Here is a 22,031-nt window from a genome sequence, read left to right as displayed (position 1 = left end):
GCGCAACATATCCAACTCTCTGAAAAGGTCACACCGCGACATCTAAACAAACAGACACGGCTATTGCCTTAGGACTGTGCTGTACGGTCCATCAATCCCCCCCGTCCCCCACAAAATAAATGTCGGAAATGAACCCACTACTAACTTTATTTATATGAAATTCTGTGACTTCAGTGCCAGTTATCAGGGAATAATAGTCATCTACCGAGCAAACCGTCAAGATGATCATCTCCCAGAATCCTTTGCAAGTACGGTTCCGTACTCAGCAGTTATAGAAAAGTTCCTGGTCGCTCTATAATACTGCGGAGACAATTACATCCTTGTAGCATTAGAGATGAAAAGCACAGAAAGGCTCAACCCAACATCAGATTGCAGATAATACTCTCTAATTACAGATAGCAGGACGGCACTGCGGTATCTGCCGGCCACTTTACTTAAGACTAATAATCTGGAGAAGTTCCGGGAACTTGCAGAGAATGTCACACACGGTCGCTCTCTCGTTGTAGCTCATCTATAATAATCTGCGCGGCCTCATCTGTCCCCCACGGTGCCCAGTTATTAAATAATCACCAGGAAACTACAGTCCGGACGTACAAAGGAGAAACGTTTATTTATAGACGTAGCTTAATTACAGTGGAAAAAAATAAAAATAAAACCAGCCAACACAGTTTGATTTCAGTTTCTCTCTTCCATAAGATTCCCTGTTAAAGGAGCATCAGCCAGAGTCTCGTACAATCGTGATCTGTGGCCGGAAGGTCTCCGGGAAGGCACCGGCAGGGGACTGGGACGGCACAGTCAGGAGGCGACACGACCCTCTGCAGGAGATGGGACATTGCTGGGATCTGAAAAACATTAAACATTAAAAATTAAGTTTGAAAACATTTTTACATAAGAACTATTCTGATGCAATTTGTTTCTGTTTTCTAAGCATTCAAAAATGTTCAGTGATAACCTAACATCCCACCAAAGTGCTGTTAAAAACTTTAATATATTACCTCTCCGCTGCTGGAGCTCCCCTAAAGATTTAAGACAATGCCCTGATGGGATCTGACACAGGTCAAAAGTTACTGCGACATCACTGGCCCTGCCCCCTTGGGTAAATCCACTAATCAGCACAGGGCATTTCTGCAACACAAGACTTGCCAGCTGTCACTCTAACTCTGCCTGCTTACATAGAGAGGCCCCTCCCTCCTAACATGAAAAGCACAAGATGCATGGATTTCTGTAGTTATGTATAAACAAACCAATAATACACAACCTGTCATATAAAAATATCAACTAGTGCAGTGTTGGATAACCTGTGACACTCCAGGTGTTTGTGAAACTACAAGTCCCAGCATGCTTTGCCAATATATAACAGCTTATTGCTGGAAGGGTATGCTGGGACTTGTAGTTTCACAACACCTGGAGTGTCGCAGGTTAACCAACACTGAACTAGTGGCTTTAACTTGTCCTTTAAAGGTAAAAGTAGGAATTGGGTGGGGGGTTAGGACGACAAATATCTGGGTGTTTGTAGCATTTGGGGGTCCAGTTTGTGTGTAATGACTATTTTATTTATGCTGAATTTGCTCCGTCTTGTCTCAATTAACCAGTCGTGAGGAAATATTTTGTTTAACTAATTATAATACATAACGATAACTGGAAAAAATAAAATAAAACAGTACTCTAGCACAGTGGTCAGTAATGCAGCCTCATAGCACTGAGGTCGAAAACTACATTCAGTTTCCTACGTGGTGGAGTTTGTGTGTTCTTCATTGAAGTGTGTTTTTGGACTGTGGAGGGAACCCATGCACACTGATAGGTTAAATGGCTTCTAAAAAATAAAAAAAACAAAAACAAAACACAGACCTCAGTGTATGTTTGGAAGTGAATTTAGATTGTAAGCTCCAATGGTGCAGGGACTGATATGAATGACTACTGTTCTCTGTACAGCACTGAGTAATAGGATTGGTGCTATTTAAAACTATAATAGTTTATCATTATTATGATTAATAATAGATATTAAAAAGGCAAATACTAGCATTTCAATAACACCAGATCAACGTGGTACAATAGGTAATAAGTAATAATTTGTGAGACTCATTAACGGTTCCATTAGTTAGACCCGTCACTTCCAGTGGAGGCAGCCATTTTGTGTGGTGGGTCAGCTGGCCAATGAACTTGCCAGGAACCAGTGACATCATCGAGGCTCCGCCTGCCTAATATTACTGAGGTAAATTCTCACAGATATTAGTACAGGTCACAAAATGGCCGCACCGCTGCCTGCAGGAGGTTTATTTAACCACTGTAGTCTGTAGGTACCGAGCCGATCACTAATCAGATGCATAACTGAGAGTGACTGATAAATCAGCTGAAAACTGACAGCCGCCAAAAAAGATCCAATCGCCGTTCAATTAGCAGGATGATCACGGAACGGTGTGTACTCATCACATCACACCTTCCCCACGTTACACACACATACATGGGGACACTGACACAATGCTAATAGCCCACACGTCAAGCTGTCACCCTGTACCGCTCCTGTGTAACATAAAATAACATTTCTCGCTGTGGGCGAGTGATAAAACAAGTCAGTGATGAGGTGTTTGCCACTTGTCGGAGACACAGCAGGACATCCTTCAATAATTACATTCATTCCAATCACTTCCTCGCTGATGTTTGTGTGACAATGTAAATATTGAACATGATTTGAATTACAGATATGATTGACGGCTGATCTCTGCCATTACTGGAAGGGGAGATGAGCGAGTCTGGTTTAATCTCATGTTAGGTGTCTGAGCTAATAAGAAGAGATATATACACACTGATCAGCCACAACATTAAAGCTACCTGCCTAATATTGTGTAGGTCCCCCTCGTGCCACCAACACAGCTCTGACCCCTCGAGCCATGGACTCCACAAGACCTCTGAAAGTGTCCTGTGGTATCTGGTAACATGACGCTAGCAGCAGATCCTTTAAGTCCTGTAAGTTGTGAGATGGGACCTCTATGGCTCAGACTTGTATTTCCAGCACATCCCACAAATGCTCGATCAGACTGAGATCTGGGGAATTTGGAGGCCAAGTCAACACCTTGAACTTTGTCATGTTCCTCAAACCATTCCTGAACTATTTTTGCAGTGTGGTAGGGAGCATTATCCTGCTGAAAGAGGCCACTGCCATCAGTGCCGATCATCGTTTCATTTGGTTGGTCGTACTGTTTACTATTTTCCGATCAATCACCTAACGATCATGTAGCGTGTATGCGCTCATGCCAACGATCTCCATAGAGTTTACAGAATCTGGCACTTTTCAGCCGATGCTAGTGATGAATGTCAGAGTGAATAAATGTAGAGAGTGCTATAGAAGGAATAATTCATTTGTTTGTTCCGAGACAGAATGTTTCGTTTCAGAGTCACAGATGCTAACGAAATTCGTTAGGACGTGTAGATAGTTATAACAAGATGGTTTTAATCAGTGTGACAATGTGACAATAATGAATGAATGAATATTGTGCTGTCATTCTCTGAAGACTAGAGGACCAGATGAAGGACCAGATGAAGAGCACAGATCTGAAGGTAAATCGTGTCAGTGTGTACGTATGAATAACCAGACTGATCGGACCTTCAGTCGTAGGTATAATCGTTTGAGACAGCATGTCGGTCAGAAAAATTCTTCAGTGGTCTCCTCCTACTGGTGGGGGAGCTACACTTGTTCCCCCCCTCCCCGTCACAATGACGGTAATGGAATGTTTGATGTTAGAGTTTCCCTTTAAAAAGAAACACAACCAGATAGAGCGACACAGAGAGTATCAGTCAGGGAGGATGAGAAGTAACAGAACAGCCTTGGAAGGGGACAACTTGGTGCCTGCAAACGATTCATCTCCTGGTTCTGCAGCGAGATGGGTTAAGCAGCTGCCAGGTTGTGTTTCTATATTCTCAGAGTTTTCCTGACAACGATGAACAGCCTGGAGGAGACGTCATGTTGGGTCACGCTACGCCGTGGGGGAAACAGCTGTGACAAACCTTCCGGGGGATCTTATCACACCGTGTACGCTGCCAGGGAATCTCTGGACCTGACAGGTGACAAACAAGGGTGCGAAGTGTCCCTTCTACCCACACGCCATGCTAAATGTAGGCAAGAGGAGGGCCCTGGGGACTTGGCGGTAACGTCTTCCCTGTGTGAGTAAGGGGCAACGAGGAGAGCGTGTGACGATGCCCACCTAGTAACACACAGGATGTATGGTACGTCATGTGACTGGCACCGGAATGCTGCATGATGGGAGGAGTGCCGAGAAAGAGCAGGACAATTAGAATTTGTTTCTTTAGTTTTTGTTTCTTTAGTGTTTCTTTTGTTATATATAGAATCAACAAAATGGTAGGGTGCTGCAAGAGGGAGATGGAAAATAAAAAATAAAAAGTTGATAGGATGGCAGATCTTGTTAGTATCATATGTTTATTAAAACATTAAAATCAGATTGTATGTGTTACAAATCAACTCCATTAAAGCATGACATAAATTTCTAGATGTTCAATGTGATTTGTCTCTTTATGGATTGTATAAAGTGCCTGGCCAGTACACTTGAAAAATAACAATTAAAAATGAAAACATTAGCTCATATGCTAACGAAACGCGTTAGGTTTACAGGTTTTCAAGTACCTGGAAATATTTTTGGAGGAAACAGGGACATTGAACTGTTTATCTATTATATCGTTCTCAACAAGCAATCATTATCCCTTAGCTTGGACTAATGATATTGGGATTTTGACAGACATCAACCACGGTTCTAAAGTTTACAACAAGCAGCTGGAAATTTGACATTCAGAAGATAAACAAACACTCTCTCGCAGTGCTGACCAGCGTGTATGTACTGGAAAATTAAATAAATATTCCATTCTGCAGTGCTATATGGACCTTTAATGTTCATTTTTTTTATCTGGCATGTAGACGTTTTCATCACGATATATCTCTGATGCAGAGCCGGATTTAGACCTCATGGGGCCCTAGGCAAGATACTGGTTTGGGGCCCCCTCCCTGAAAAAATCCATAGCACTATAGTTTTTAGCATAACATATAGCCTTATTCAGGGCCTGGCTGGCAGACTTTAGCCCATATTGTGAATATCGTGAAGAAAGGGATATATAGCGTCTTCATCCTAACATTAGGACACTGGAAAAAAATCTCATGAGAGAATCCATCTTCACTGTTCAGAAGACTACATCTAGTGGGCGAGATTGGGCCATTATATAATACTCCAGTCTATTTAAAAGCGGATCAAAAGCTTTTATTTACAACACGTGTTTCATTTTTAATTATTATTTTTCAAGTGTACTGGCCAGTGTATAAAGTGTACTTTATACAATCCATAGAGAGACATATCACATTGAACGTCTAGAAATTAAGGTCATGTTTTGATGACGTTGATTTGTAACATATACAATATGATTTTAATGTTTTAATAAACATATAATACGAACAAGATCTGCCATCAGATCAACTTTTTATTTTTTATTTTCTTTCCCTCTTGGCACTCCCTACCATTTTGTTGTTTCTTCACTTTAAATCTTCTCTGATGGGGGGTTTATGATGAACCATCCTCTGCTCTGCCGTACTTGGCATTTACAGACAGGACAGTGAGCTAGAATCCTCCGGCCCCGGCACGACGCGCTGCTTGTGGCTGTGACTGAGGGTTCTGTCGCTGACATTACAATCTCCGTAAACGAAGGCATAATTAACACATATTTATCAAATCACGGACCAAAATATTGACGGCATTTCCCAGTCACCCCCTCCTTGGCAGGAGGCACTTCACGTCGCAAGATGGCAACTCCAATTAACTAGTTAAGATTAATTAATTGCCTAATTGGTGAGGCGAGGTACAGCTGCGGAGAAAAGCGGCATTCACTACCAACTGCAAGTCCACGGGACTAATAATGCAGCCGCAATGTGCAAAGTACTGGGGGGGGGGTTCAGGTCTTGCTTTGTTTTTTGTTTTTTTTGTCTTATTTTTATGTTTTTATTATGCTAGTAGCACATGGCCAACAGACTGAAAGAGATATTGCACAGGCAATTTTAAAGGAACTTACTATAGTGTTTAATGCTATGTTAGGATTGTTCTAACAAAATGTATCATACATTACTGATCAGAAAACCTAGAGGCTCTGCCGGCCCACATTGATACATCGTAAAGGATGACCACTAGGAGGGGGATTCAAACGGCCGAGTTGCTCGTGAGAACAGCGCGGCCCACGCACAATTACCGTTACAACGGTAACTTCAGAGCCGATTTCTGTTTGCAGCTCTGTGAGCCGCGAACCAAAATCTGCGTTAACATGACCGTACTAACTGTGAAAGAGCGCGGACCGCGCGGTTCTCCCGTACAACGTGGTCGATTGAATCCCCCCTAGGAGTAGGTCACATATTCCGTGGATTGCTTGTGGTCATTCTGTGACCCACATTGGTACAATCTTCGCTAACCCACAGCACACCCCTGGGCGGAGCCTATTTTGGTAACAAAAGAAAAGTTGGTGCAAGACGTATAAATTTAAGAACATAGAAAAAAAAAAATAGAGCACCCAAAAAGGGATTAATTACTAAGCCAAGGCTGGAACGCACAATACATTTCCAGGAGATGGTGGGACATCTCCAACGTATTTACTACATTTAAGTTGGGAAAACAGTAGAAAAAGTGGGTTTGTTTTGTCTCGCAACAAGAATATTACCCCGTTTGTATCGGCTGAACATAAAGCATTAAGGGCGGACAGTATTACATATATGCACCCAATACTTCTATTTACATAACGGTGTGTATTTGTCTGATGACTGTGAGAGATCAACAGCCAATAAATATAGACGTTCCCTTGTTTGAAAGAGAAGGGTTTTCTTTTTTTTCAAATGTGGGTGCCCTCCCACAAATTAAGCAACTAGAGGGGGTGAATAATGTGGCTTCTAAAAGAGCCGCCCCCATATTTTTAAGCGACATGGAGAGCAACATAGTGAGCCCCCCCCTTTCTAGTTAAGCATTTAATTATCCCCCCAAAAAATGGAGGCACCAGATATAGTCATCTCTCTCGAATACTATCAAAGAGTTGCACATTGCAATGGGGTGCTCTACCTAAACTCCAAACACAAGATGCACATTTAAGATTTGAAACGATCTGCTAATCCTCTCTGCATCTTATGATCCAATTAAAGAGGCGACAACTTCCTCCTATTGGTTAAATAGGCCCCATCAGAGTAAAAAGCATCCTATTGCAGCGTCCAATAACACTGCAGCACATCGGTTTATGGTCCCGCCTCCTCCAACTTATTTGCTCTCCCGCCTGTCAGTCAGGGTGAAGCTGTCAAGTGGCTGTGTGTTTCTGTAGAAGCCAACATGCAGCGTTCCGCCCATAGCGTGAAGCAGAGCATCTAAGAATACTCCGCCGATGGGTCAGGAGAGACTACAGTAAGGACAGGGAGCAGCACGGTGCCCTTCTGCCTGCTCCCGTTCTGTGTGACTGCGGTGAAATCTAAGTAAAGTTCTCATTGTTGCAAGAAAAAACCCCCAAAAAAAACGATAATGAAAGCATGTAATGAGTGTGAGTGGAAGGGTGCCAGTGAGTGTGTACATGTGAGTGTCGGGAGGATGTACATGAAACAATTAGACGAATTCTCTAGTTGCTTAAGTTCAGACTGCCAAAGTACCATAGAACTTAGCCGAAATATGTTTTCAGAGAGGTTTTTATTTAAATTGTGTTGCATCCTACAGCCCGACCAATAACTGGTAATAAAATGGTGATTGGACTAACCTGGTGTTCGTTATATCCTCCCACTCTCTTTCAGCTTGTTTACAAGGTCCTCTACACTCTCCACTTTCACGCCGGCCAGCCTCTGCGGCGGATCTTCCACGCTCAGAATGTGTAAACGGCTTGACGTGTCCACCCCCAGGTCTGCCGGTTTCACGGACTCGATCTTCTTCTTCTTGGCTTTCTGGAAAACATCAAGGAGAGCAGGAGAGTTACCCGGGTGGACTGCACCTTCCTCCCCATCCGCATGGAGAGAGCCATAAAAGGGGTCTCGCTTGGCCCCCTAACACGCGACTTACGTTCGGCTGAACCCAACACCTGCAATTAAAGGAGAGCAGCGACAGCCAAAACGGGTTCATTTATTCTGATCTGCAGCATATATTTAAGGAAATTAAACCCATTTATTTTCAGGAAACTCATTAAAAAAAAAATACAAATTCCAGACGCTTTACAGATGAATATTTTAGCTAACAGCAGCTGTATAGTTCACGGATGGGGCATTTCCACTAAAGTCTAATTAGCGCTTATGTAAACACACTGTTCCTCGCTTGAGCTGTACACAGAGTCCCAGATAGAGATCACAGCAGCGTAATTCCTACTTAATATGCCCATTTCAAACATGCAACATCTTCACCGCCCGAAGCCTTACAGCGCCGTCACTTAGATCTACTCATCCGTGTTCTGGAAGAGGCGCTGAGCGCCAGACGCCTCTCGCTCAGCAGCGACTTAACCCGGCCTCACCATGATGTTCGGTAGAGTGGCGTAACGCGGCTCGTTGAGACGGAGGTCGGCAGTCACCACCGCTGGGAGCTTCATGCTGATGGTCTCCAGGCCGCCGTCTACTTCCCGAAGCACGGTCACTTTCTCCCCTTCCACCGTAACCTCCGATGCAAAGGTCGCCTAGATAAGAAGGGATATCAACGGAGGGACCTTAGTACCTTATAATGATTTCCTGTATGCGATCACCTTACAACACTTGTGTAAGTAAATATATCTATTGATGTGGCTCATAGCTTTTCTAGAAACCATTTTAAGTTACAATGTAGACGTAACAATAATAGAAGATAGATGTTCTTGTGCACAACTCAGACAACCAATGCTAATCTCCTGTAAATATCAACTGTATAAACTATTGAGTTCTGAGGTCAGCGATTATAATCCAACAGTTGTGACATCATCACTTCACTGTTCATTACAGAAACACGCCAGGTACCCTCTATAGATATTGCAGACGGAGTTCTGCGATACAGATAAAACCACTTCGACTACAGTCTTGTCCAGTTACATGCTCGAAAAACACTTGTGACTTCTAATCCCTACTGTAAATTATAAGGGGAACACATATCACATAGAACGTACTCTCCTAAGAATCACTTACATCCGGTTTAATCATTTTACATAACATATAATATAGGTGATTAAAACAATCCTAATAACCAGAATGCTGATCTTCACCTTAAAATTATTCACCATGGCAACTCAATGAGATTACTTGCAGCCAAGAGATCCTGCGCTGTATGATGGTTGAGTTCATATGTGATCAAATTATCACCAAGCACATTATGCAGATCTCCGCCATCGGCCTCTGTGTGACGTCATCTACAGAGGGGCTTAATGCCCTGATCGCAACTCCTCCGCCACTACGTGGGGGCCTAAATCTGATATCGGTCCTGTAACCTGAGCTCGCTATGACCAGCTTTAGACTACTTCCCTATATTTAATAGGCCCAGTCATATTAACCCTAGTGCTGCCAGCCTGGCCGGTGGAAAATCAGGGGGGGGGGCAGCTGAGGCTGGTGGCATTATGATAGGGGAACCCACAGTGTGAGGTCCCCCCTGCCATGACAACAGTCCTGGGCTGGTCAGCACGGGGGTGGATTCCCTAGGGGGTTCGGTCCGCAAAAAAACTCCCCTCTTTCCATTAGAAAATGATTTATCATTTAAACAGAAGAAACAAAAAAATGTGTTGGGGAGCATCCTTTTAAAACAAAGTCAGACTAATATAGAAGGTTTGTAGATCAAACAAATTATGCTGAATATCTATCTATACGATGAAAAGGACAGCTGTGCTCCAGTGTTTCACCCCAAGACCCATTAGTAACCAGCTAAAAAGCATCGCTCAGCCCCCTCTCAGCAATTCAGCAGCAAATCCTCCATCCGGCTCCACACGTTAAACTGCATCACCAAAGCCAATTCTCTTATTTTCCAGCAAACAAGACACAGCCGGAGAGCAGAGTGTACCTGAGGCCAGTCAAGCAGAGCAGCGGTCATCTGTCCGGTCTGATTACAGTCATCATCAATGGCCTGCAAGAAGAGAGAGAGAGGAAAGTGCTGAGCTGGGGGGCATCACTGAACAATATTATGCGAGAGAGGCACCGGGAGGGCAGGAGGTGATTTACAGGGGACAATAAAGCAATCACAGTGTGCATGTGCATGGGAAAACTGAAGTGACATATACTGGTATTAGTAATAACTGCTTACAGCCATGAAATAAGTTGGGATCCTGGCACTCATCTGAACTACCATCTAGGAGCAGAGCTTCATCATGAAGTTACTGAGAATTACAGGTTACCAGTTCACAGATCATCGTATAACAGAGTGATCTACTGACTAGTTCCGGGATCCGTCACACAGCTACATCGCTCACCTGCTTTCCCAGGAGCACAAGATTCACATTCTCCTTCTTGGCCAAAGCCGCCAGGATCTTTGAGACCTGGAAAGGTCCCAGGCTTTCGCAGTCCTTCGCGGACACCTCCACGTGGACCCCGCGGTCCGCTCCCATGGCTAAAGCTGTCCGGATGGTCTCCTGAAAAGACAGAGGGAAGGTTGAGGGACATATTGTGCCAGGGAAAGGTGGCAAAACTCACAAAAGCAGAAGAGAGAGCGGTACAAAAAGGGTGTCTGCAAGAGAAAAACGGAGTCGTGCACACAAGCGGTTTTATTAACACTACGTGTGACAACTCCGGAACTGTAGCACACATAGCGACGTGACCTTCTAGGCAACAAATAATCCTTTATATTAGAAGATAACAGGGGGCCTGATTCATTAAGGATCTTAACTTGAGAAACTTCTTATTTCAGTCTCCTGGACTAAACCATGTTACAATACAAGGGGTGCAAATTAGTATTCTGTTTTGCATATAAGTTAAATACTGACTGTTTTTTCATGTAGCACACAAATATCAACTTTAAATTTCAGTGTACAAATAAGCTATCAAGTATTTGTGTGCTACATGAAAAAACAGTCAGTATTTAACTTATATGCAAAACAGAATACTAATTTGCACCCCTTGCATTGTAACATGGTTTAGTCCAGGAGACTGAAATAAGAAATTTCTCAAGTTAAGATCCTAAATGAATCAGGCCCAGGGTTACCATTCAGATGGCCACATGTATCGGGACTAAGAGTCCAAGAAGAGAAGCAGCAGCAGAAGCAGTTGGCGTATTACAGCACGTCCAATCATTTATCTTCTGTTTCAGCTAATCTGAAATATAACCTGATAATTATCCTGCGTATTTTTAATATCACAACAGTGTTACATCTGCTGGGAGAGTATATGCGCAACGGCCATATAAGAAGCAAGAATCTATACGGGTAAGAATCTATACAGCGATAGAAATGTCTGGCAAAATTAGGCCCCAATCGTCGTTTATTAAGTACCTCTTAGATTGCAAGCTCTTCTGTGCAGGGACATCTTTACCGACCATTTCACTGTTCTTTATCTGCATCCTAATCCCCTCAATTCACAGCACTACCCAATAGGCTGATGCTTTATTAATTAATTGATTACGGGAAAAATAATAATTTTGTCTACCTGGGGTTTGTTTAGCTCTAGTGTTCAGGCTCTATTACCATTATCTTAGAAAAATTTTAATTTAGGACAAAACAACAGTAGTGTGTCCGGAACATTTCTGTATTACATCGCTGGTCTGTCTGCCGCAGAAGTCTATATCCATTATAATATATAATCTATTTTTTTTTTTTTAATGTATCTTTAGCTCTTTAATTGAAGTTCCTCTTTTATATTTAAGATCAGTATGTGTAGAAGATATAGATATTATTCCTTTAGCATTGGGACATGATTTCACTATTTTTATACAATAGTATACATTTACACCTATATGTTGCAGGTAATACTGGCGTAGTATACAGATTCACACCGGGACAACAGTATAATATCCAGTATCTCTCATGTACAACACACATCACAATCCTGTACAAATGATTATATATATTTTCTATACGCATACACTGACAATTCCCTCCATTCCCCATGGGTCAGATAACAGGATTAGACAGGCCAGCTTGCTGTACATACGGGAATGAATAACCCATAGGCAATGTCTCTGCAGAGAATCCCCAGTGTGCACTCCTTGTACTATATAGATTACTTATTTTACCATTTTAGTCCTCTTGCAGAAATTATAGATCTTATCAATTCCTTTCAACCACAGGGACGGGACAGGGGGGGGAGGGGGTTAAAATCCCGAGTATTAGGAGATCAAAACACGGTGCCGGAGGCAAAGGGACTGTGGCGTTCAAGGTCAAAAATCCTGTGCCGGGAATAAGGAACGGTCTGGCAGCTGGAGTCATCATCTTTGATACGTCTGCAGTACAGAGAACGCCAGTGCGATAAGACACGGGGCTTGATTGGTGCTGCTTAATATGACAATGCCGAATGCAAAACGTACTAATCAGCACCCTGTCCGAGAGCATTGCACACACGGGGAGACGTGCGCTCGCTGCCGCACTGACATTTAAAAGGCGGAGGAGGGAGGGAGGAAGCCGCAGATACCATCGAATCAGAGCTTTCTGAATCATTAACCATAGAGGGAGAGAGAGGGAGAGAAAAAAGAAAATTGAGTTAGCAGATGGGGTTGGGTGAAGAAACAGGACAATATGGAGAAAGGAGAGGGCAACGGCTACTATACAAAAGGACCAAGAATAGCTGAAAGTAAAAAGGCTGCGATGGGCTAATGTTAGCAAAAAGGGCCAACAAATCTCTCAATGATTCAGGTTTGTGAACAGCGGACGGCAAGGAAACGTGCGCAGCAACAGCATAAAAGGCGAATCACTCCGTCCTATTTGGAAAATGATGAGCGGCGGCCAAAAATAAATAAATAAAAGACAAAATAAAAGCAGAGTGCGGATGGCTCCCTGCTAGAATTACTGGAGCAGAAAAGCAGAACTGACAGGTCTGTGGATTGGATGTGGAGGGGGGTGGGGGGGATAGGGGAGGTGGACGGGGTGAGGGAGGAAGGGCTCATCCTGTGGATGGAGCAAGACATCTGTGCCCCTACTCAGGAGATGAGACGATAACGCAGCCAGCGGGTAGGAAACGCAGGGCAAAGGGGGGAGATAAGCCTTTTAGGCACAATATGGATCACAAGTCAGTATTGTGCTTGTTGTAGGACGGCTGTAGAATGAGTAATGTTGTACTGCTAATAATTCACGTTCTCAATATCTAAAAGGGATAGATGCTCACTCATTCTCTTGTACACAATGTGTCCTTTAACTTACAAAGAACAGAGTGGTTTCCTCAATAGCCCCTTTGATGAGAGACGGTATTAAATCAACCTTTGTTCCCTGTAACCTTCAGAGACAGAAGGCAGAGCTGGGTCAACCATCACAGCTCTTAAAAGGATTATATTTCAGGGTACAACACAACTTCATCACTCACACACACACACAGTACAGAGCGTACCAGTGATCACAGACTGAGTGCTGGGTTCTGGAGCGGTCTGTGAAAGTGTTTCTATGTGTATTTATGTACAACTGCCAATGTGTTCCGTTTACTTCACTTGGATGTGTAAATAATCCAAGTTTGCAAAAAAAAGAGATCTGCCGTCTAGTTACACTGACCCCCACGATAGCAAAACTCTCCAAATAGGGATTCGAAAAATCATAAAATATGAAAACAGGTTTGAAGCTGCATTAACCCCTTAATTGAAAGGTTACTAATCTAAAACACACACACACAGCACGCCCTCCAGCGCTAGACACTGACAGCACCTTCAGGCTATCGGCTGGAGGAGACTGGGAAATTTAGTGCAGCAGCTGAAATGTCAGAGGTTCTCCCATCACGGATTTCTGACATTGAGAGCAACAGATTTAAATGACAGCCCACTTGTCGGAAGAGGGAGACGGACAGAGAACCAGTTGTGCTGGTAAAAGGCCGACAGCTTGAGTTCTGAACCAATGTTCAGCACTAAAACAACCCAACAACTCGCTCTAGAGCGTCACTGCTTCCAGAGGCACGAGGCACTTCATTCCTTATGTCTCGTTCCTTAGTCCCTAGTGCAGTGATGGCTAACCTGTGGCACTCCAGGTGTTGTGAAACTACAAGTCCCAGCATACCCTTCCAGCAATAAGCTGCTATATATTAGCAAAGCATGCTGGGGCTTGTAGTTTCACAACACCTGGAGTGCCACAGGTTAGCCAACACTGTACTAGTGAATTGACCACCTGAACACACAGTGGCTAGCTTCATGTAACAGATTCACTCTCAGCCATGGGAACAGGAGATACGTTATAAGATGGATTTATGTTATCTATTAGTCTTCACACTACTTGGCGGCCTGCGGACAGTGCCCATATTGCAGTAGCGGTGTACAGACATTATACACTAGTCAGCTCCCAGCACTATCATCATCTTCATCACCAACAGAACACCTAACTAACACACACACAGACTAGGGTCAATTTTTTTTTGTTAGAAGCCAATTAACCTACCAGTATGTTTTTGGAGTGTGGGAGGAAACCGGAGCACCCGAAGGAAACCAGCGCAAACACGGGGAGAACATACAAACTCCACACAGATAAGGACATGGTCGGGAATTGAACTCATGACCCCAGTGCTGTAAGGCAGAAGTGCTAACCACTGAGCCACCATGCTGCCACAAACCCTGCAACAGGCCCATCTTCATGCAGCTCTCCTCCTCGCTCATACACTAACCTACATTAATATTTAAGAAATGTACAAAGAGACTGAAAAAGAGGGAGCCCAAACCAGTCAAGGGACAGACCTAGGCAGGGACTGATGTGCAACAGTTGCACAGTATATTTTGCCGGACAGCACCTGCTCTGCAAAGGAGTAACTGTCTTTCTGGTACAGACCTGCTCCCAGCCTGTCATACTGCATCAAATACACAGATAAACACTGCCCTAGCACACATATAGGCACACCTAAATTATCTATATGTACTTGAAATTCCTCTATTCTCCTCTAGTACTCAAAGCAAGATCCACAACCACCAACAAGAGCATTCCTATAGATTGTCAGTTCTCTCACCTCTCTGTCTCTGTCTCTTACCCAGTATTGTCTTATTAATGTTTGTTCCCAATTGTAAAGCGCTACGGAATTTGCTGGCGCTATATAAATAAATGTTGATGATTACCAAGCCTTGTCCTAACCCCCCACCACCAACGTGCAGCAGATGGGATCAAGCAGCTACACGCATTTCTGGGTGTCTGAGGCAAGCAAAGGACTTCCAAAAAGAGTAGTGCAAAGAAGGGCTGGCAATGGGAGCAGTGTAAATGGGGGGGGTGCTATCATGGGGTACAAGGCAATATCCACTAAACCCAACATTGTACAGTGTCCCCCCACTTTCTACACTACCACCCAAACACAAGCCACTAAATGCTACAGATTACATTAAGCCCTACAGAACATACAGTCTACTCAATCGCCCCCCCCCCCCCCTATGTTATTAACTCGGACCCTCATACAGACAGCAATTATCTCCTTTACCTGAACTGCCAAACTCTTACGCAATAAGTAAGGACTGGGCATTTGCATGTATATGTAATATATATATATATATATATATATATATATATATACACATACACACATACATGACTTTTTATTTTATTTATTTTAAAAAAAAGGCTGGTGCCAAAATGAGGGGGGGGGGGGGGGGAGATAATTAGAGAATAATTTTAAATCTGAAAGTTTACAAACCAAAAATGGGTTTTGCGACTAGCCGCACAGAACCACCCGTTTACTGAAGTGTCTACATTTAACAGCTAAATACTGTCCAATCACGTGTTACAAGCGGTGCTCCCAGAGAGAAACAAGATCTATTTTCTTTCGGTTCATTTGTAATCATTAAAATAATTCTATATTTTTATCTAAAATATATTGTTCATGTAATTTATTAAAATCAAATACATCATAAAGGATCTCTTGACCAAAATATTTTTTTTAAAAATTGGGATGGGAATATAGGCATTAGAACATTCTATGTTTGAAAAAAAAATTAATAAAAATCAAAATATAAGGAAACGTCCCTGTAATTAATAATAGAAATCAATTACCATATAATAACTTGGCAGAGCTTGTTTGGTTCTATGCCATGTATCAGTTTTAATATCACAAAGTTCTATTTTCTTCACTGTTACTTTTCTATCTTTTCAAATCTTCTTTCGCTCAAAGGATGCAAACCAACCATAAACATATATCAGGATAATCCGCTAACAATTAACGAGGGCATCTAGCTAAGTGGTGAGAAGTTTCACACCAACAAGCGAAGCAGCAAAAAAAAAAAAAAAAAAGACTTTTAGTTCGTGAAGACACCTAAATTGTTTTTTTTCTGACAGCCAGGAATTTGGAGAATCAATTCTGTATTTCCCGATGCCGTGCGCTCGGCTTGCTGAAGTTGTGCTTTGCAGTCTGGAACCCGGCCAGTTCGTTAAGGGAGCCGAGCCCACAGGGAGCCTGTACTGCTTGAGGTCACAAAAACTAAACAAAAAAAAAAAAAGAAAAGGCACAGAGATCCGGCGAGTGCTTTCTCCACCGGCTCAGGGGCTGCGGGAAAGCCGGGGGGGGGGGGGGGGGTCATAGCCACAGCCGGGAACAGAAAGACTCCCAGATGAACGGGAGGATTTATAACCTCTATTACGGAGAAAGCAGTACTGCCGTAATGATTTAACCCTTATAGTGCTACAAGGTCTACTAAATCATATTTTCCAAGCGCTTTCCTTTGCTTGTGTGCTGTGTATAGACAGGACTGCAAGATATATATATTTTCTTTTAATTGTGGTTTCCCTGAATAAATAGGAGTCACACACAAAGTAGGCCACAAGCAATTAAATTATCTGACAAAACATTTGATTAACGCAAATGCAATATACTTGGTGTAAGGTGCACAGTAAAGACACATGCCCTTATTGGAATAGCCGCCGTTGGCTGACGCTTACGCAGAGAGACCGGCCGCTCGTTGCCCCCCCGTTTAGCAGTAACCAGCCCAGCTACAGAATTGGCGTTGGTTACCTATTTTCGGAGAGAATGAACAGAATTTTTTTATTTATTCTTTTCTTTAAACACCATCAGCAACAACAGCAGGCCTTCGGGACCCTCAATAGACATGCCTCCTAAACAGTGTACCTTGTTTCTAACTAGGCTGCTTCTCCAGGGGCAATGTTCACACCCCTACAGTGCTCTATTTGTGACTGTGCATCCTGACCCATATCTTCAGGACCAGGCGGCTGCAAGCTACGTTACTCATTCATCTGCATTTTACTGCGCTAGCAGGGTGGCAAAGCAGATATTTGTGGGAAGAAGTTAGGCTTACGTCCAACTTATATCCAAGTCAGACCTTTGAAGTACAATTTGGCAAAAACGCAAGTGCTGTATACCTCAGCCTCATAAACCATCCTCACCACCCCCGTCAGAACCTAGGGCACACACACCTACGTCCTCACCACCCCCGTCAGAACCTAGGGCACACACACCTATGTCCTCACCACCCCCGTCAGAACCTAGGGCACACACACCTACGTCCTCACCACCCCCGTCAGAACCTAGGGCACACACACCTACGTCCTCACCACCCCCGTCAGAACCTAGGGCACACACCCCTACGTCCTCACCACCCCCGTCAGAACCTAGGGCACACACACCTATGTCCTCACCACCCCCGTCAGAACCTAGGGCACACACACCTACGTCCTCACCACCCCCGTCAGAACCTAGGGCACATACACCTACGTCCTCACCACCCCCGTCAGAACCTAGGGCACACACACCTACGTCCTCACCACCCCCGTCAGAACCTAGGGCACACACACCTACGTCCTCACCACCCCCCGTCAGAACCTAGGGCACACACACCTACGTCCTCACCACCCCCGTCAGAACCTAGGGCACACACCCCTACGTCCTCACCACCCCCGTCAGAACCTAGGGCACATACACCTACGTCCTCACCACCCCCGTCAGAACCTAGGGCACATACACCTACGTCCTCACCACCCCCGTCAGAACCTAGGGCACACACACCTACGTCCTCACCACCCCCGTCAGAACCTAGGGCACACACACCTACGTCCTCACCACCCCCGTCAGAACCTAGGGCACATACACCTACGTCCTCAGCACCCCCGTCAGAACCTAGGGCACACACACCTACGTCCTCACCACCCCCGTCAGAACCTAGGGCACATACACCTACGTCCTCACCACCCCCGTCAGAACCTAGGGCACACACACCTACGTCCTCACCACCCCCGTCAGAACCTAGGGCACACACACCTACGTCCTCACCACCCCCGTCAGAACCTAGGGCACACACACCTACGTCCTCACCACCCCCGTCAGAACCTAGGGCACACACACCTACGTCCTCACCACCCCCGTCAGAACCTAGGGCACACACACCTACGTCCTCACCACCCCCGTCAGAACCTAGGGCACACACACCTACGTCCTCACCACCCCCGTCAGAACCTAGGGCACACACACCTACGTCCTCACCACCCCCGTCAGAACCTAGGGCACACACACCTACGTCCTCACCACTCCCCGTCAGAACCTAGGGCACACACACCTACGTCCTCAAAGTTAGTCTGTAGCTACCGCTACATTTCACAGATTTCAGCAATGCGGTTGGTTTCATAATGTAAAAGATACAAACACAACCCATCATATTGCAAAGAGTTTTGTGTGTGGCAGCTGCAGAATTTATTTTATTTCCTCCCCATTTTTGGCTGTGACCATCTGAAAAGCTCCAAAACGCGTAAACCGCTCACAAACCACAAGTCACGGGGTAGATAACGCAACCAGGCAGCTCGGCTCAAGGGGTCGAGAAAGTAACTTTGGAAAAACGTGAAAGCATTTGGAAAAAACGCTCACGTAAACACAGACTCAAGTTATACAATTTTAATGAAACGTAAAGCAGGGGAACAACTTCTGCTGCAAACTTTTGATGCTTTCAGTGTACGTTGTGTAAGAAGACATTACTGATAACTGGACGGTTTATCGATCGAATCGCGCTGGAAGTGAATCTTTCCAATATGGAACTAGGCTTAGATGCTCACAGCGCTGGGGTCATGAGTTCAATTCACGACCATGGCCTTATCTGTGTGGAGTTTGTATGTTTCCTCCCACACTCCAAAAACATACTGGTAGGTTAATTGGCTGATATAAAATTGCCCTTAGTTTCTCTCGGTCTGTGTGTATGTTAGGGGATTTAGACTGTAAGCTCCAATGGGGCAGGGACTGATGTGAAGGAGTTCTCTGTACAGCGCTGCGGAATAAGTGGCGCTATATAAATAAACGATGATGATAGATGTTCTAACATTCACCAAAAGGCAAAACATGAAAAGAAAGGGCTTCGTACCCCTTTAAATATATATATTTATCTTAAACATATGACTGGTTTGTATGCAGTCTGACATGACATGGGCTGCCAGGGGAACATGCTAGTCACGTGGGACCTGTGTGCAGCAGAACGTAGACAGTCCAGGGTATACACACAGCGAGGAGCCTGTGAACTGTGTGTTTAATATGTACAGAGCAGTTGTGTAATGTATCTGAAGAACTGTGTTACATTTCCAGCGGTGAATGCTCTCAGCCCCAGGACTCTCCGTTCTCTGACTGATCTTCAGACAAATCCATCAATAACGCCAATTACTGCCCCATTCCACCACCAGGGAACCTGTAAAGTCCTTCCCCGTAACGAGAAGTGACAGTGCCCCCCCCTCCCCGGTCCCCCTCTGTTCCTCTCACACCTTTAACTTTGGCTTCTGGGACGGAGCATTTCTCCGGCAAAGTGACAGCCAGGTTCATTTTCAAACCCCAGGTAGCGAAACAGGCCCTGGAGCATGTTTAAAAGAACATTACTGCGGAGAGAAGATTAAATTAGCTTATGCTTCTGAGTCCTGAACGGCTGGAAGGCCAAACTGCCTTCTTACCGGGTGCTGAAAAAAGACAGGATTTGTAGGAGTGCAGTTTAGGAGTCCTTGATCAGTGCCGGGCATAGAGAGCACTAAGTCCCTCGTTCAGTCACTGTCAGCTCTCTGCAGAGGCCAATTAATGATTACATTAGCAGTATACGTTCATCCTGCACCGATTAGATACAATCGCTTAATATATCTAGCCTAGGAATGCATTTAATCCAAATATCAGGAACATCTAAATAATTAAACCTGCTATCGAGAATTCTGTTGAACAGAATCTGCACCCTACTTTGCATGTTTAAATGAATCCGAAAAAAGCCTAAATAGTAAAAATCTTTATTTTTAGCCCCAGTAAGAGATTAATCCGTCTTGCACAGGAGGAAATAATCAGCATTTGCATAGATTAATCTCACTTTAATAAATAAAAATAAATGGGATTTGATGGAACGCGCTGCTAGAAACTGCGCATATTTCCAAGAAAATGAGTTTCACGCAAAATACTGCAGGATTCTCAAAACAAAAGCTTGGATATTTTTTTTATTTTCTAGGGTTGTGTGTACATTAAAAGGACTCTACTCCTACTGCTGTTAGATGTGATGTTTAAGAAGTGTTTGAGGACATCATAAAACAGATCATTACAAGGTCACAAAGTCAGGTTTACCGATAGCCTGTGATGTCACTGGAGAGAGCCGTGACCCGTGTGATGTCACCGGTTGCAAGATAGGCTGTAGTTCCATGCTCAAAATATGGCTGCTTCCGCTTTAAATGCATCTAAACTAAGTTTGTCTCATTCTGTCCCAATAACACATTAACTTGCAAGATCTATTCCGTAGTTCAAGGTCAATGAAACATCAGCTGCAAAGGTCTGATTGTACCACGGCCCGAGTCTTAGGAGTTCATACACTGGGATACGGATGGAACATTTTCCTCTAGGATTATTTGAGACACAGTTCCTCCTCCTGACCTTGTTTTTAAGTGTTCAGCATAGAAGGAATGATTAATGGCAATCAGACGCCGAACAAGACCAGGACAATAAGAGGCATCGAACGAACCAATCTGTGCCTATCCTGCAGTTGTGTTTTTATCTGTAGTAGATAATACAACACTAGGTAAAGAACACTGCTGGGAGACTTGCATTTTAATTACCTTCCTTGAACAAACAGCACTCAGTGGGGAGGAATCAAAGCAGATGTCAATAGCCTGACTCTCGGGTCTGGAGATCCGACAACTGGGATTGGTGAATTCCGCAAGAGACTTTGAAGAGACCGAATCACCAAAATAACAACAAAAACAAGTGGCATTTATACTGCTATATTTGATGTAACAATCTTATAATCCTCACATTAAGAGATGGTTGTATACGGCGAGACGTGTGCGGGTTTTGAACATAAGAAACATAAGTTAGCAGACTGAATACAGACATTGGTACATGGCTTTCCTCGTAGACTTGTATTGTCATACATTAGTCTGTTGAATTCCACATCCTGCACCGATATAATTCCCCACGCTATAGCAGCGTATTAGAGCTGAGCATGTCTGATGCAAGAACAATGGGGGTGGGGGGGAAAGAGCATTATTCCCTATGCACATCAAACTTCCAGAGTTCTGAAAGGAGCATTTTAAAGCTGATAAAAGAACGAGAGATTCCACCGAGGTACATATGTCAAACATCTAAGATTATCCCATATATTTTAACATAAATTGTAGGAAGAAATCAGAAGTCCGGAGTGTGGCGGCGTGGAGGTCTTGCCGTGGCCGGATCAGGGTACACCAGATAAAATGAGTACATCACTTAGTTACAATATATGAATGTTTTATTGCACAGAGAATATTGAATAATTTTAATGTACCCCTGGTCCTCTTCCCAGAGCGGAGACAGCTGTACTGAGAACGCAGCGCTATCCGTCCACTCAGATGTAGCGACATCACTAAGTGACCAAACAATGCCAACGGGTCGTCTAATTGTTCAGCCCACTAATTGTTGCATCCATGTTTTATAGTTGCCCCCTTTGCGGTTTCTTGGACATGAAATATCAGCTATAAACCTCCAATTTAACCGGCTAGTTAAAATTACCAAAGAAAATGTT

At 44.0% G+C, this 22,031-nt stretch overlaps 1 protein-coding gene across 1 annotated transcript in view; it reads right to left on the bottom strand.

Moving 5' to 3' along the window:
- Positions 1 to 586: 586 nt before the first annotated feature.
- The window catches only part of ETFB (electron transfer flavoprotein subunit beta), a 33,862-nt gene continuing 12,417 nt past the window's right edge, over positions 587 to 22,031 (bottom strand). Inside the window, exons 3-7 of the mRNA XM_075191186.1 lie at positions 10,411 to 10,569; positions 10,005 to 10,067; positions 8,506 to 8,664; positions 7,768 to 7,948; positions 587 to 842 (exon numbers count right to left, since the gene is read on the bottom strand). Of these exons, the coding sequence (XP_075047287.1) occupies positions 7,778 to 7,948; positions 8,506 to 8,664; positions 10,005 to 10,067; positions 10,411 to 10,569 (552 nt within the window). The 3' untranslated portion in view covers positions 587 to 842; positions 7,768 to 7,777. The remainder of the gene's footprint in view (positions 843 to 7,767; positions 7,949 to 8,505; positions 8,665 to 10,004; positions 10,068 to 10,410; positions 10,570 to 22,031) is intronic.

This window comes from Mixophyes fleayi, chromosome 11 (genome assembly GCF_038048845.1).
Source record: "Mixophyes fleayi isolate aMixFle1 chromosome 11, aMixFle1.hap1, whole genome shotgun sequence".
In the NCBI taxonomy this organism is placed as follows: Eukaryota; Metazoa; Chordata; class Amphibia; order Anura; family Limnodynastidae; genus Mixophyes; species Mixophyes fleayi.
The sequence above is the reverse complement of the archived record's forward strand: the minus strand, read 5'-3'. Positions and strand labels throughout refer to the sequence as shown.